This window comes from Hoplias malabaricus, chromosome 16 (assembly GCF_029633855.1).
Source record: "Hoplias malabaricus isolate fHopMal1 chromosome 16, fHopMal1.hap1, whole genome shotgun sequence".
Taxonomy (NCBI): domain Eukaryota; kingdom Metazoa; phylum Chordata; class Actinopteri; order Characiformes; family Erythrinidae; genus Hoplias; species Hoplias malabaricus.
In genome coordinates this window covers 19,837,517-19,852,561 of record NC_089815.1, presented here as the reverse complement: position 1 = coordinate 19,852,561, position 15,045 = coordinate 19,837,517, and the positions used below count along the sequence as shown (strand labels likewise).

Here is a 15,045-nt window from a genome sequence, read left to right as displayed (position 1 = left end):
CCCACAGATAAACCACGTCCTCCTACAAACCTTGCATTAAACTCTGCTCTCCGACATGTCACAGAATGCAAGATGGTGGACTGGCCACATTTACAGCTCTAATTGGTCAGTAGCTGTAAAATGAAGAGGATGTGACAGAACAGGCATGTATTAATCAGGTTACACAAATGGGGTGGGGGGTGGGGTGCATTCGCTTTGTGCTTCTCTACTAGCTGGACGGGTGGCAGGATGATCTGAAGTTGCCATGGCAACAGTACTGGAATGGTTCTGAATAGAGGATATTTTCCATATTTTCTCTTTTGTGTCTGCAGTGGAATGTAAGTGGAGAATTATGTATAAAAAGATACTTTCATAAGAACATGAACAGAAATGTATCTAAGCAATTGAGCAAGTCTTTAAAGGACTTCATTTAAACAAGACAGCTGATATTCACCAACAGGCAATACTGGTGTCTGATACGAGTGGCACCACAATGCATCTTACCCAACACCACGGATGCCTTATTTAGAAAGTCTCAGTCATGCACTCACATGATCAACAGCACATGCTGGCCACACACTCACACACACATTAAAACTGATTAGCGATCAGACTGACATTGGATAAGGGAAGGACAGGCAGTGAGCTTAAAAAATACCTCACTCAAAGATGCTAATGGTGGTAATGATAAATGAGAGGTAGTACAGGGCTAGTTATTGAGACCTGGATTTCGTTCAGCTCTCTAGTCCAGGTGTACTCAGATAGGAGTCTAAGTGCCACAGAGCTGGAAGCCCAGAGGGGTGAAATGAGCGAGATAAATGAATGCATATTTTTCAGTCCATTCACCCTTAGTGTTTTCACTTTAAGTTTCTTTTTACCGAGCGCCATTTTAAAGGCGCCATTATATTTTGTGTAAAACCCACCTTTGTTGATCTATTAAGTAACTCCTGACAATCACAAATGCACAAACTCACTGATGATGAAATGACATGAAGTTAAACATTTTGATGGATTGTGGGGAGTGAATATTTTGTTGTCTCTGATGATTTGTTGCCTATTGAGTACAACTGAACTAGTGATCAACTGCCTACACTAGCTGTCATTTATATTTCTCTACAGTATCATGCAGAATTCAGAGAAATTTCATTTATAAAACTGATTAACCCATTGTTTTTCAGGAGCTTTTTTTTCAACTTGTTAGATTTCATTTAATAGAGTTTCTGAAGTTCAAAAAAGTCCAGACCTCTGTGTCACTGAATGTGTGATGGATTACTTGAATCACGTGAAGCAGAAAATGCAACAAACTTCTAAAACTGAACTTTAGAGCTTTTTAAAAATATCCCTGCAGATTTCAATGAAAAACTGAAGACAAGAATGCTGGAATGCAGGTAAACCTTGGGCATAAACATTAAATATTGAAAAATCGGTTATTTGTGGCTATAGAGGCTTCTGAGTTCTGTTAAATACATGCTTTATCATTTTTTTTATGCGTAGATGTGGTTACACTACTAGTTAAATAAAGCCTCCTTTGACTTATGCACAGTAAAGTAGCATTTCAAGCGAAAAACAGATGGCACTTCACACTATCCAACACACGCCTAGACAGCTCATTTGAAAAGTTCACATTTTAAGAGCACTGTAATGAGAACAGCCTAGTCATTTCTTTTTTATAATTCACATCAGTGCATGAAGGGTGTAAAGAAATGTAGTCTCTGCTTTGTGAGATGATTTTGGTCCACAGTATGTCCACTGCAAGCCAGTGTATCACTTTACAATAGTCTTGTTGTGCTTGACCTATAAGTTTGCATAATTTTCAAAAAAGTTGAACCGCAGGAGGTTTTGGCCCTATAGGAGAGGAGAAAGACATCACACTGAGAGCAAAAGATAAATACCCTGACATTAAAACACCCTTAAGGAGGTGCAGGAATGATTGACAAAATGAACAAGGCAGTTACAGAAGAGGTTTCCATAGAGTATCAGACATCATTAACAGACTTTAGGGAAGGGGGATCGGGAATGGGGAGGTGGGAGGCATCAATGGCACTACATCTGGCAACCCTGCTTTCACTCAGACTGACGTATCTCTGCTTATTACTCTTCCCAATCGAATTTGGAAAAGAACTTAAGGATCCATTTATATGTCTTTCAGTAAAAATAACCTTTTATATATTTTTTATTTGTTGATCTTTATATTTTAATATGATAGAATATCTGCACTTTTAATATATTTTTTATATGAATGACGAGATCAATGTTTAAATAACTTTCAACAATGAAGTTTGTATAATATGTACTCTAAAAATCAAGGACATCACAAACATCAAGTATTAAAGAGATACAAGTTTTTGTGCCTGTATCATTTTAGGTGCCAAACTATGCTTGTCAGGCAAGTCTCTTGGCAGGCTATGGCAGTGTCCAAGGCATTACTATCCAGCGGACAAAATGTTTTTTTTTGGTCCTTATTGGGGTGAGGAGAGTAGACTTCGCTCTCTGTAGTGTGTTTGTGTGCAGATTAGATGTCTGTGTTAGTGCAACACTTCAACAAATAAGAGGTGGGCAGTGATTTCACAATGCTGTACTTAACACCTGTACTTAACTCCCCCGGCCCTCCTCAGCTGAGCGCTGGTCAGATTTGAGCTTGACAAACTCCTTAGCCACATCATCGTTGTTGCGTTGTGAGAGGATGCGCAGCACGGTCAGTCCTGTCTCATCCATGTGGATGCGTTTGCCCAGAGGGAGCCAGCAGGCCACACTGCCCCGTGCTGCCACATCCTTCAGCTGTAGAACGGCCATGCCCACCGTCCGGTCCTCCCTCGCAAAGCAGTAGTCCTTCACACACACCTGAAGCTCGTAACATTCTGGACCCACTTCGTTGCTCAGAGTGCTGTTCAAAAGATAGTCTTTTTGTTTAAAACTGTCACCAAAATGCACACCAGAAGGAGTGTATCAGAAATTTGCTGTGTGCAAACATTCAAAATATGCATGATCTTTTACAGATAAAGACTTCTGTTCATGCTGTATGTTTAATGATGTCAAATTTGTTGTATTTGTTGAATACACCTGCTACACCTATTCTAAAATGTAAGATTACACCTAATATATTGTGCCAATTGCTTTCAATTTAACATGTTATGTGATTCATGTTATTTAAATTAAAGCCTTCATCTTTCACTTCAAATATTAAATGAAAAATATTTCAAATACTAGTGTGACTCAAATAAAGTGCCAGTAATGTTGTATTACAGCTTTGGAATATAAGAAACCTGTGATCACTTCATGTGTTCAAAGCATGCTAGAAAAGGATGCTAAACAAGCAGTAATGTATTTTTTACTCACAATGTGAATGTTTCATTGTATTTGGGAGCCCAGCTGTTGTTTTTTGATTTGGTGGCATACTTCCTCTTCTTATCACTCAGGTGAGGGCCAATGATGTAGACCTCCACAAAGGGTCGGAAAATACCCGATGTTTGCCACCGCAGGTCATTTGCAGCCACCACTACAAAGAGAGCAGTTTCCTTTGATATAAGACAAATATGGACTTCTGTTTTACATATCCAGACAACAACACAACACTACCACTGACCTTTCACTGTGACCTTGTGTTCACCAGTATTGGGATGGGTGAAGATCTCCACATGGATGGACACCTCTCCCACAGCCTCCTCTACACCGGAGCCTGGGGAGATTTGGGAGAGAAGCAATTACACAAAGTCTCTCACTTTAGCACATTCTCTTTGGTCTGTCTTAACAATCAGCTTGTGTGTGTTTTAGGGAAATGTCTAACAAGTTTTTCTGTGGTAATGCATAGTCTTGATCATGACTGACCAAAAATGGAGGACACTGTCATTCTGGGTCAAATTCTGCCAGAAAACACTTTATTAAAGACCTCAGTTCTCTGCTTACTGAGACATATTTTTCAGTCTTTTTAGCTCTAAAATACATTCAGCAACTTTTATAAATAATTTTATATCACAGCTCATAAATCAACAGTGTGACCTCTTTACTAGAGTTTTTTCCCTAACCTCTTTACTGAGTCTTTTTTTCCTGCAATATTCAAGGCATTATAGCATCTGCCTTCCAATTATTAATCCCTCAAATAGGATCCACATACATACTTCAGAGCTTTCACAAAATGTATGCTTTATTTTAGTATCTATTTAAAGAGCATCAGACTTTAAAATGTATCCACTAGGTGACAACATCTCAAGTAAATTCCTTATACTCTCCCAAGGCATGCAACATCCAAATACAACCAAAAGAACCAAACTGGATCATATATTTACTTTAAATTAAACTTCAAATGAGATGTTGTTATTTTGGCACACATGCTATAGAAGTTCACTATGTCTGTGCAGGGGGTGGGGGGTCTGCACCATGGGAAGGAATCTGGAGGTTCTAACACTCAAAACAGCAGAAGGCAGGGCATTTCACAGGACTCCCTTCCTTTAGCTCAAATGCAGGCAGGGACATGCCAGATTGTTCTCATTCTCACTCATTGCTCAGACTTCCAGAAACAGACCTACCACCCCTGAGCGGCTGGTCCTAGCTTTCCCTACATGTGGAGCTGACTGGCATGCTTGTAGAAGGGCCACACTGTGCTATGAGAGAACCAGGGCTTAGAAATTGTTACAAAGAAAACCAAAAACTATATCTTTACAGTATGTTTGTTCCCCAAATATGAAAGTATAGACATATAAGTCTAATTTACAGGCCATTTGTATCTTCATGACTGAATCCTTCAGAAATTTTTAAAATGTGTTAAATTAATTTTTGTCAGTCTGTCAGTTAAAAAATGAGAACGTTCTGAGCTGTTAAGGTTGTAATTTTAAATTGTATATTTTTCTTTCTTTATCATCTCTCTTGATATTTTTGATTGCACCATTGTAGTGGGTAATCAAGTCCAAAAATGAGTCGTCCAATTAGTGAATGGTCAGCAGGCAGCCGATACCATCCCTCTGCCAGGATGTGTATTTTTGTGTGAGAGAGAGTGAGAAGGATCCCAAGTCCTGCTGAGGCCTGCGCTCCATGCTACTGATGTTGGGACAGGAGGGAAGAGTTGTCATGCAAACAGATCCTGCTTAAGTCTGCCCAGTAGGGGACAGGAAGACTGTTCAACGTGTTATGCCCATGGACTCCAGTGGATCCATATATCGATACATGCATAAGTAATGAAAAATGTCACACACATTTAAGTGTGTGCTCTCACAAATAAAAAACAAACAAACACACGTGCGCACACACACACATTGCATTTTTGGTTAAGGAATAATAAAGTGAAAGTTTGGTAAAGGACACTCAGATTTAAGATTTGAAAACAGCAACTTGCAAGAATTAAAAACAGGAAAATGTTCTGGCTGTTTGTTGTTGTCAGGGTGACGAGGCTTATTCACCTTTCCCTTTCCTGCTGCTCTCTGTTCACAGAGCTTCTGATCAGATGACTCTAGAACCACACTCGAATCATTTCAGAAACAGCACAAAGAATACACAGCAGTTTCTGCCTTGGTTTCGTATGATTATAGGGAAGAAAGAGGGTTTCCTTTAGGAGTTTTGACCCAAAGTGGCATTAGTCGACTCTAAATTTCTGTTAAAAATCCTCACAGTCCTGCGACACGGGGCAGATATTGCTTTGAAATGTACAATATTTTTCACAATATTGTTCCAAAGCCATTCTGCTGAGCACAGTCTCTGCATATAATGAGAGTGGGAGGAATAAAGTCAATGTTTATGTACTTAGAGAAGAGGAGTCGACTCCCAAAGAATCATTTCTTTAAGCATGGTGTCAATGTTGGCCAAAGAATCATAGAGTTGAAACACTCCGTCTCAACTCAGTCTCAGTTTCCAAGTACCTTCTGCAGTGCACTTTGAGCTTAACATATCCACGTTAAATAAATGCAAGATTTATTTGACAAAAAAAATGTCATAATTTTGGATGTTAAAATGTTTTAACTTTTACATAATTTTAAGATATTTTTTATATTGTTTATAAAATATGGGTAAAAATGTGAATGCGAAAATGTAAAACCTTCAAAATGAATGGCTAAAAATGTTTAAATTAAATGGACTAAAACTAGACCACTGACTAGTTTGCTCTGGACCAAGACCACCACATTTGATTGGACCAGATTTTGGTTCATTATTTCCATTAGTCCATTTGTAGCAGTAGCTATGAACTCCTCAACCACTTCGCTTTAACTATGCTCCAGCTGAGCATGTTTTTGGCCCCACCCTGATGGGATGACTGACAGGCTCGGTGTGCATTTTCACAATAGGGGTAATAAAGATATTTCAAAGCGAACAGGTGTGATTTCCTCACGTGCTGGAACATTTAAATTCTTAAAAAAAAAAAAAAATCTTCCATAAGTCTGAGCCACCTTTTACACATGCTATGTTGGTTTGAATCTAACTGAAAAATCTCAAGGCCCAGACCAAAAATGTAACACATTAAACAAAAAGTGCTGCCAATAGCTCGCCTTTAAAATGCAATTCAAGCAACCAATCCGCAATCTAAGTTTTGGAACAAGAATGCTTTTTGGCACAGTGATGCTCACAAGATTACTTATTTCTGTATTATTATTATTATTAATTCTGTATTATATATCACTAAACACTGAATTTTACACAGTTTTTCTCATGTGTGTGGAGTTGGAGTTTCTCATTTTTGTCTGTTGGCTGTTGTTGCTCTCCTTGTTTACAGAAAATCTCTTGAGGAGCTATGTGCAGCTTTTGCCTTGACTGTCAGCATAACAATGCAATGTTGCCCAGAAAGCAACAACACACACAAGAAATAAACATCAGCTTGCTCAGAGATACTGTTCAAGTGGCTAATGTCTGCTTTCTTGCTTCAAGGCTACATACTGCAGTGTAAGCAAGAGAGAATATTACTGAGTGTGCATTCAGCAACATGAGCCCCAGCAGTGATGAGGTCCTAAAGGTCCTCAAAGGCCAATCAGGAAACCCAGAACACTGATGTAGACGGACAGCCCAGTCACTTGACTTGAGAAGCCCCTTCTGATTGGATGGGACCAACTATCGTGATTTCTACAAGCTTGGCTGCCTAAAGGGTGAAGCTTAAGGGTGGATGGTTGGGGAGGGGGGAGGGAACATAGGACAGACCCTGCCTTTGGACACACTGAGTCAGTACCCATTACTGTCACTTCAACATTTAGTCAAATTCAGGAATCAGATGGCAATATAAGCAAGCATAACGGGTGTACAAATGCATGCCTAATGCATTCTGGTGCATTAGTCTGTATTTATTTTAATAAAATTCTATAAAATATATCCCCAGACTATGTAATGTAACAAGAAAAATGTTACCACAGAGCTTTAATTCATGGGATAGCAGAGGTTTGCATTCTGTCTGCATCTTTGCATTGCACAGGTAAAAAGAAAAGTAATTACAAAGGTTTTGCATTATTTATTCCATTAAATAACTTGTTCCCCCTCAAGCAACTGAAGACCTGAATGTATTGAATCTGTGAGAAGCCTCACAACAAAACTATAAAAAGCACAAATACTGTTTCTGAGACTTCCGTGCATGCCAGAACACTATGGGAATTCATGCATGGTTGCAACTCTCTGCTCTTAATAATCAATAAAAAAATTAATTACACTGTGTATTCACACTAGAATTATTATATTGAATCCTATTGAAATGAGAGATTTGATGATGCTCTGATTTTTTCCTAGAGAATAGTAGCCAAACTAAACTGTTTTGAGAGTCTGAGATATATAACTAAAACCATGATCCAGTGGTGGATAGAACTTGCTCACAGTTTTCTGGGGTGATCAGAAAAAACCCCAAAAAATCCTGTAGAAGAATCTCTCACTCATTTTGCTGTCTCGGCTCGCTTGCTTGTCACTCTTCCACCCATACACACATACACACGCACGCAACAGAACCCAAGCAGTCATGAGTCACGGCTCCCCTTCAGCACAGTGCACGTGCTCATCTCACACTGCAGAAGTGTGTGTGCAGTTCTCATTCTCTGCCATTCAAAAGCACACACTTCATTCTGGGATTTCTTTCTTCTGTAGTGCCAATATACATGACCAATCGATGTATGTGCACATACAGCAAGTCAGTCCCAAGGTCTTGTACATGCACAAGGTGGTCAGGCTGACCGAGACTGCCTCTGGGGGCGGAATATGGGGGCTTGCAGAGCATGCGACTGGTCCATTTGAATGGGATGTGAATGATCTGATTGGGGGGGAAAGGATGGTTTCGGGTGGGTCACGGATTGATTCTTGGTGGTGCAGGGCACTGGGCCCAGTGTAGACGTACCCTTCTCGGGGTACACATCCTCGCTATGGGTAAACCTCACCCCCTTCCCTCCATGAACTGGTGGAGAGGGAAGGGGAATAGAACAGGAGGAAAGAGAGGGAGCATTAAAGAAATAAAAAGCATAGCTAGAGATACAGACACAAAGAGAGTTGCATAGATAGAGATACAGATAAAAAGAAGAAGAGAGAGGCAAGGCTGAGAGAAAGAAAGTTTAAGATAAACATACATAAATATATACAGAGAAAATAAACCAGCAATTCAACTCTTAAACTCTTACTGAGTTTTAGGTTTCTGTAGAAATCAAATTAAAGTCTGTAGTGTTTTAACACTTACTACAATCCGATGCCTTAACCTGTGTTTAAATTAATAAAAGCATTTAAGTAATTACATTAGTTTGGAATGGTCATTCATTAAAATACAGTTTCTTGTGGTTCATTAAAATATATTATCTTGTGGTATATTCTCAGAGAAGCAGTGCCTTATGAACTATTTTCATAGGACTTGTTTTAGAAAGTTGTGGTGTAATGTTTTTACTAAGGGAAAGAAAGACACAACCTTTAATAAAGATAACAGAAATGGGCGTGGCTATTTGAGTTATGCTTTGCTGACACACAAAAATCTTAATACGTTCAGGGACTAACAAGTACAAAAGTTTAAATTCAATCATAAGTTAAGTGAATGCAGTATGCCATTTTCCGTGTCATTAGCAAATAGTTCATATTTTAATGTTTGTGGAGTAACACTTTAGGTAGAAAAACACGCAACAATTTGAATAACGATTTTCATATATTTTTTATATAAGTAAAATTCTAAATTCAGATTTTTTCCACTTGATGTGACAGAATATTTATGGCATGGCAGTTCTCTCTGGATTAATAACACTTGGGTATACTGTAGCATTTCTTTCTATAATAGGTAAAACTTTACTTAATCCTAATCATACTTAGCATGCAGTCTATAAAACCGACTCATATGGAACTGGATTAAAAGCACTGAAAATCACTGGTAAAAATTACATTTACCTCCAAATCACAGAAGGAGAAGGACAGAAGAAATCTTACCCTGTGCGTTCTGTGACTGCACAAAGGTCTTGATGAGCTTGTCTGTGGCTTGCGTGTAGAGGGACAAGGCATAATGAAGAGACTGCAGGTCAGGGCTCTTCTCCAGGAAGGTTTTCTTCAGTCCTACTCCTCCAGCATGGAAATATTGCTGCAACATGAAGAATAAGCATCAGCAACGTGGCTAGAAACAGCAAATTCTACAGTACACACTTCATATCACACAGCATACAATTTATATACATATATAGAACAGGAAGGGCATTAGATAAATCCACATGAAATATGACACAACATTTAAGCTCATTAATTGTTTTTTTTTTTTAAATATTTATAAAAAACATTGTCTTAAAAAATGCTGATGTATTTTATTAAGTGTTCAGTCTGGCTCTCAGATTATCTAGATGTACATCTAAAATTTGAATCAACAATATTTAGAGGATATTATAGCACTTCCACTGATATTATCAGGTTATACACTAGAGAAACTTGAGCCTATTGCTAATATTCTGAGGTATGTAATTTTTATAACAAGTTTAGTTTTTACCTTGATGGTATCCAGGGCCAACTCAATGACTGCACATTGCTTAGGTGACAAGGCCTTGGCCTCCTCACGCACCATGTGCTCCTGTTAAAGAAAAACCACACTGCTTATGCTTCAGGGGCCCTACAGATTACAGATAACTGCTAAGATATATCGATTGGATAACTAAAGTCACATATGTTAAAGGGCTAATATTCTACATTTTCTTTGTATTAGACTTTTTCTATATAGTCAATTTATATTGCATGGCTTTATGTGGCAAAACAGTCACAAATCATTTTGATAACCATTTTCAAAACTCTCTTTATACCCCAGACTTAAAGAGGCAGTTTTGCTGAGTCTGGGCTAAAACACTCCTTAAGACCCTAGCAAGAATGTGAGCTGCTTTTGACTAGTTGGATAAATGGTTTTATGACTCCATAAAAACAATAAATTCAGACCGTTTTTGCAGCAGATTCTCAATGTAATCACTGTATGCAGAAGCAAGTCAATAATATGTTTTAATATTTTAACATGGTATATAAAAAGGAAGAAGGAATCATTACAAATGATACAGGCCTTTTAATTTTGTATATAGTTAATAATGGTTAATAAAGTAATAGTTAATCACCTTTAGCTTGGAAAGCTGGCCAAGCTCCTTGGCTGCATTGAAGATCAGTTGTGTACCCTGTGTGAGAAAGAATCAAATAGGCAAAACGCAAAAGAATAAAAGAAAGATAGAGAGAGAGAGAGAGAGAGAAAGATAGAGAGCACATTAGTGATGTTATGGAGGGTAACAATGAGTAAAACAAAAATGCCACATTACAGAGGTCAGCAAAGGACAGTTGAAGAAGTCAGACGCAAACACATTCTAAAACATATACATGACCACACACAGTTCAGTTAGACCTACAAGAGTTTTCCTCACACACGCCCTCACACAAACAGGCATAGCCTTTAAGGAATGCAATGCAAGACAGTAAACTAGGTATGTAGAAAAAACACAACTGACTGTACAGAGAGAGAGAGAGAGAGAGAGAGAGAGTTGAAATATTTATAAGATCCATTAGGTCCACAGCCTCTGCGACAATGCTCTGGTGATATATCTGGTATCTACGGCTGGATGATACACTGGTGAGGATATATCACTTAGTAAAATAAGGCTTGTGCACCTTAGCATCGTGCCAGTGTCCATATGCTTACATCTTATGTCTTCAACTAAAACACATTAAATAAAGACAGAATGCGGCATACTGTATACAACAGAAATAACCCTGTATTTCTAGAACAATAGAAATGTTCCAAAAGTAAATCATTGACACCAACATGGACTCTTAACGCATTGTCCATGGCTCCAAAACAGCTTTCATGAAAGCATGCACTTTCTGGTCTATCCTTATGGATTTGAATGCTATGTGGAAGCCTGTAACATTCAGTCTGCTATGGAAAAGGGATGTTGGGATGGAGAGAGCTACTGCTAAGAGGAATCTGATCAAACAAGGGTGAGAAACCAGTGTTTTCCAATCAATTTTGTTGAAGACAGGGGACCCAGGTGACACAGAGAAGAGAGACATTTAGAAATGGAGAGAGAATAAGAAAGACAGGACAAAGAACTAGAGGGGTTTTGTCCTTACATCACTGTGACAAGCAAGCTTCACCCTGCCCTGTGAAGAGAGGACAGCGTTATTAACTCCAGAAGTGCTTCCACCTTTCTCACACTGGCTGACTGACAGGGACAGACAGACTGACAGGCCAATCAAATTAATTTGATAACATAAATTTGTGCATGAATACAAACAATATTATAAGTGTCTTTATTTGAGATGCTAACAATTTCAGGGAAAGTCCAATTTTCAAGATAAATTCTCTCTGACGAGGTTCAACTGCTGATTTGGTGACTTGATATCACTGCAGCACAACCTAATTAAAAAGTAGAAATATCTAAGCAGAAACATCTTTTTCCCAAATAAGCAAAGAAAAAAATAGTGTGGGATAAAAATACATTTAAGAGGAAATTTACCGACTTATCCAAATTTCTATATATTTAAATTGTTCAGATGTAAACAGTAATGAATAATTAAAAAAAAAAATAAATAAATAAAAAAAAGTGGTTTTGTGTAAAAAGGTTCATAGAGAAACTCACCAACTCTGACTTCTTTATAACGGTGGTAGTAACATAACAATTACATTTGCTAAAAAATCTAAAATTAGTTTACATGAAAGGTCGATCATGGTAAAATAGTGACAGAAGCCTTCTGATACCATAAATGTAATTCTCTGCCACAAATGGATGTTAAAAAATGTTCTCAAAGCTCAAATATTATTTCAATAAAACAATCATAAAAACAAATGGCATCAGGCAACATATTTACAGCTATCTCATGTAAGAGTTTTCTGTGAGCTTTCTGAGCTTTTATAAGCATTAAACTCTTTAGACATTTGGTTCATAACACTTGGGTAGTTTCTCTATAAAGGGAGATTGTGCAACAAAATGCTAAAGGAGTCCATTTTAATTAAATGACACCTTAACTGTTTAATTATGCAGAAAATTTGAAAACTTGGTAGAACCATTCAAAATCATTTCAAGGACATTTGCAAGTGAGGAAACAAAAAAGTATACCAGAAAAAAATTAGTTAGTTAAACTAATAAGAGAAAAAACAACCAACCAAAAAATAAACCCAATAATAATAATAATGATAGAAAAAATGTCAGTTGGAAAAAGAAAAGTTCAGAAGAATCCCCATATTATTAATTGTTTTCAACTTCACATGTAAATATAAAATAAACATTAAGGAATCATTTCAGAAATAAAAGAATTGCTAGGATTAAAACACAAAAGCAGTGGGATGCCCTGCCATTTTAAAATGAATCATTTTCAAGAACATAACCAAAACCAAATACCAGGACAAGATTGACAAAACAAAGTCTGCAGAGAGCACAGACTGGAAAGTCAGAATCGAGAGTTTGAGACGCAAGCAACGGACCGACAGGGGAGAGAGGGTTTCAAACAAGTGAGAGTGGGGGAGGGCGTCATCAACTACTGACCAAAACCACAAAACCACCACCGGAGCCACCCAGCAAAAAAACCCGCCACGTGATGCAGGAGAGCAACAGGTGACAGTGGAAGCGTGAGAAAGAAGGTGCCACTTCCAGAGGAGAAAGTGAAGGTGAAAGAGAGGGATAAGGAGAAGATAGAGGGTCTGAGGGGAACTGCAGGAAGTGTGGAGGGCCGCCAGATTGGATAAGTTTAGGAAGGTCTTGTACGAGTCTACCAGGAATGCACCATGCTGCGGCCACTTCAGCTGGTAACGAGAGGAAGATGTTTTGATGAAAAGAACAGATGAAAGAGAGAGACAGAGAGATAAAGATATGTAAAGGATAGATGAGGACACAGTGAATGGGGCGGTGTGGGGGCGATGGGACAGGACGGGACTGTTGCAGCCACATAGAGCAGAAAGGAAAAGGAAGGGGGTGGGGGAACCCGGCACTGACGGACTGCAGGACAGACAGACGCACAGAGAGGAATGCTGCCGTACTTACTATCATCTGTGGAGGAGGAGCGAGGGGGCGAGCGAGAATGTAATAATAACCAGAAAAAAAGGGTCAGTGAAGAGCCCCACATCAAGGCAAAGCAGCATCAACATCAAAAATGATTTCCTGAGTAGTGTAAAAATGTTAGTTTCAGGTCTTCTGGATTTCTCACATTAAGTTTCAGTGATAACACTAGCACAGGGACAGGGCTAGTGCTCAGCAATTAGCTTTAATTAGCCTTAACCATTCCAAAAACTGGGGATTCAGAGTAACGACATGGGGCTCTTTTGTCAAAAAAAAAAACAAAAAACAAAAAAAACATCACAACACAAATAAGAACAGATGTATAAACACAAATAAAAGAAGATCAGGCTGGTCTCTGATTCCATGTCCATAGTCATAAATAGGTGTTTTTGTTTTTAAACTATGGACAATAACAGTTAATACCCAATCTGGAGAACAAAGAGCAGCCTTTAGCGAGTGTTAGGATGATAATGGTGCACTCTCTTGGCCCTTATTGATTTTTTTAGGTGAATGGAAGAATGTTTCGTTTGCGTATTTGGGCCAGGGGACAGGGAACATTACTGGTACATTTATAGGGCAAGTCCCCATTGCTCTTCGGCTGTGATGGTCTTCGTGATCCATAAAAGGAAACAATATACAATGTTCAGTAAGACATGAACACCCACTTCATAATTTTAATGACTATTTTCAACATCGGTTACCACCACAGAATACCTCAGTTAAATAGTAGCATTCATTAGTGGCATAGGGCAGTAAAACACATTTGGTTCATTTAGAAAGCCCCTCACCGTTTGATCAGTTAGAGGTGGTAAGACAATGGTCTTCTCCATGGTGTTCATGACAAGTTTCCAGAGTTCCTTTAACACTCGCTTCAGAACAGTCTTCTCACATATCTTAGCAAACAGTGACAGGCTGAGCAGTGCAAAAAAGGTGAAGAAAGGGCAAAAGTGAAAAAAAACAACACCACCACATATCCACACATATCCAGCACCCCAGACGAACTACTAATCTGGGATCAGCCATGTAGCAGCTCATTATAGTACAGTGCTGTTATTTTTTAAAATGCTTTTATGTCTAAAATAATTACAAAGACCATTTGTAAAAACATTAAGCAATGCAATGGTGAATTAATATTACTGGTAGTTTATCGGTAGAATAAACGCACTTGCTGTCCAAGAAGTCCATGATGGGCTGCAGCACGTTGTCTGCATCCTGGGCCACACTGCTACAGGCACTAGCTGGAACATTGCCCGTGCCTTTCACTTGGCTCAGAATGTCTCCCATCTGCTTGACGTTTTCTTCTATGTTGGGCTGGAAACTGAAAAAGGCAGTCACTACATTACTCAGAATTAAATGTGCAGAGGCAGAGGTGAAAGAAAAAAAAAATCTTAATTATAGTCGACAATTTAGTAAATGGTTTAAAAAAAAAAAAAAAAAAAAAAAAAAAAAAAGTATTACGCTTTTTTGATGAATGAACCATAATCAGTAGATGTCTAATTTACCTGGTTGCAAAAATCCTGGCCAGATCATCCAAAACATTGTTGAGCTTCACCTGCAGTTCCTTAAGTATATCACTGGCCTCAACGTTCAGCTGAAACAAATAATAACATTGCTAAATACACCACTGATCACACAAAATACAAGT

At 38.4% G+C, this 15,045-nt stretch overlaps 1 protein-coding gene across 1 annotated transcript in view; it reads right to left on the bottom strand.

The window, feature by feature from the left end:
- Positions 1 to 2,569: 2,569 nt before the first annotated feature.
- The window catches only part of unc13a (unc-13 homolog A (C. elegans)), a 37,454-nt gene continuing 24,978 nt past the window's right edge, over positions 2,570 to 15,045 (bottom strand). Inside the window, exons 33-42 of the mRNA XM_066647932.1 lie at positions 14,903 to 14,991; positions 14,566 to 14,718; positions 14,189 to 14,312; positions 11,479 to 11,508; positions 10,476 to 10,532; positions 9,869 to 9,949; positions 9,325 to 9,472; positions 3,563 to 3,655; positions 3,316 to 3,475; positions 2,570 to 2,863 (exon numbers count right to left, since the gene is read on the bottom strand). Coding sequence (XP_066504029.1) covers positions 2,572 to 2,863; positions 3,316 to 3,475; positions 3,563 to 3,655; positions 9,325 to 9,472; positions 9,869 to 9,949; positions 10,476 to 10,532; positions 11,479 to 11,508; positions 14,189 to 14,312; positions 14,566 to 14,718; positions 14,903 to 14,991 — 1,227 coding nt within the window. The 3' untranslated portion in view covers positions 2,570 to 2,571. The remainder of the gene's footprint in view (positions 2,864 to 3,315; positions 3,476 to 3,562; positions 3,656 to 9,324; positions 9,473 to 9,868; positions 9,950 to 10,475; positions 10,533 to 11,478; positions 11,509 to 14,188; positions 14,313 to 14,565; positions 14,719 to 14,902; positions 14,992 to 15,045) is intronic.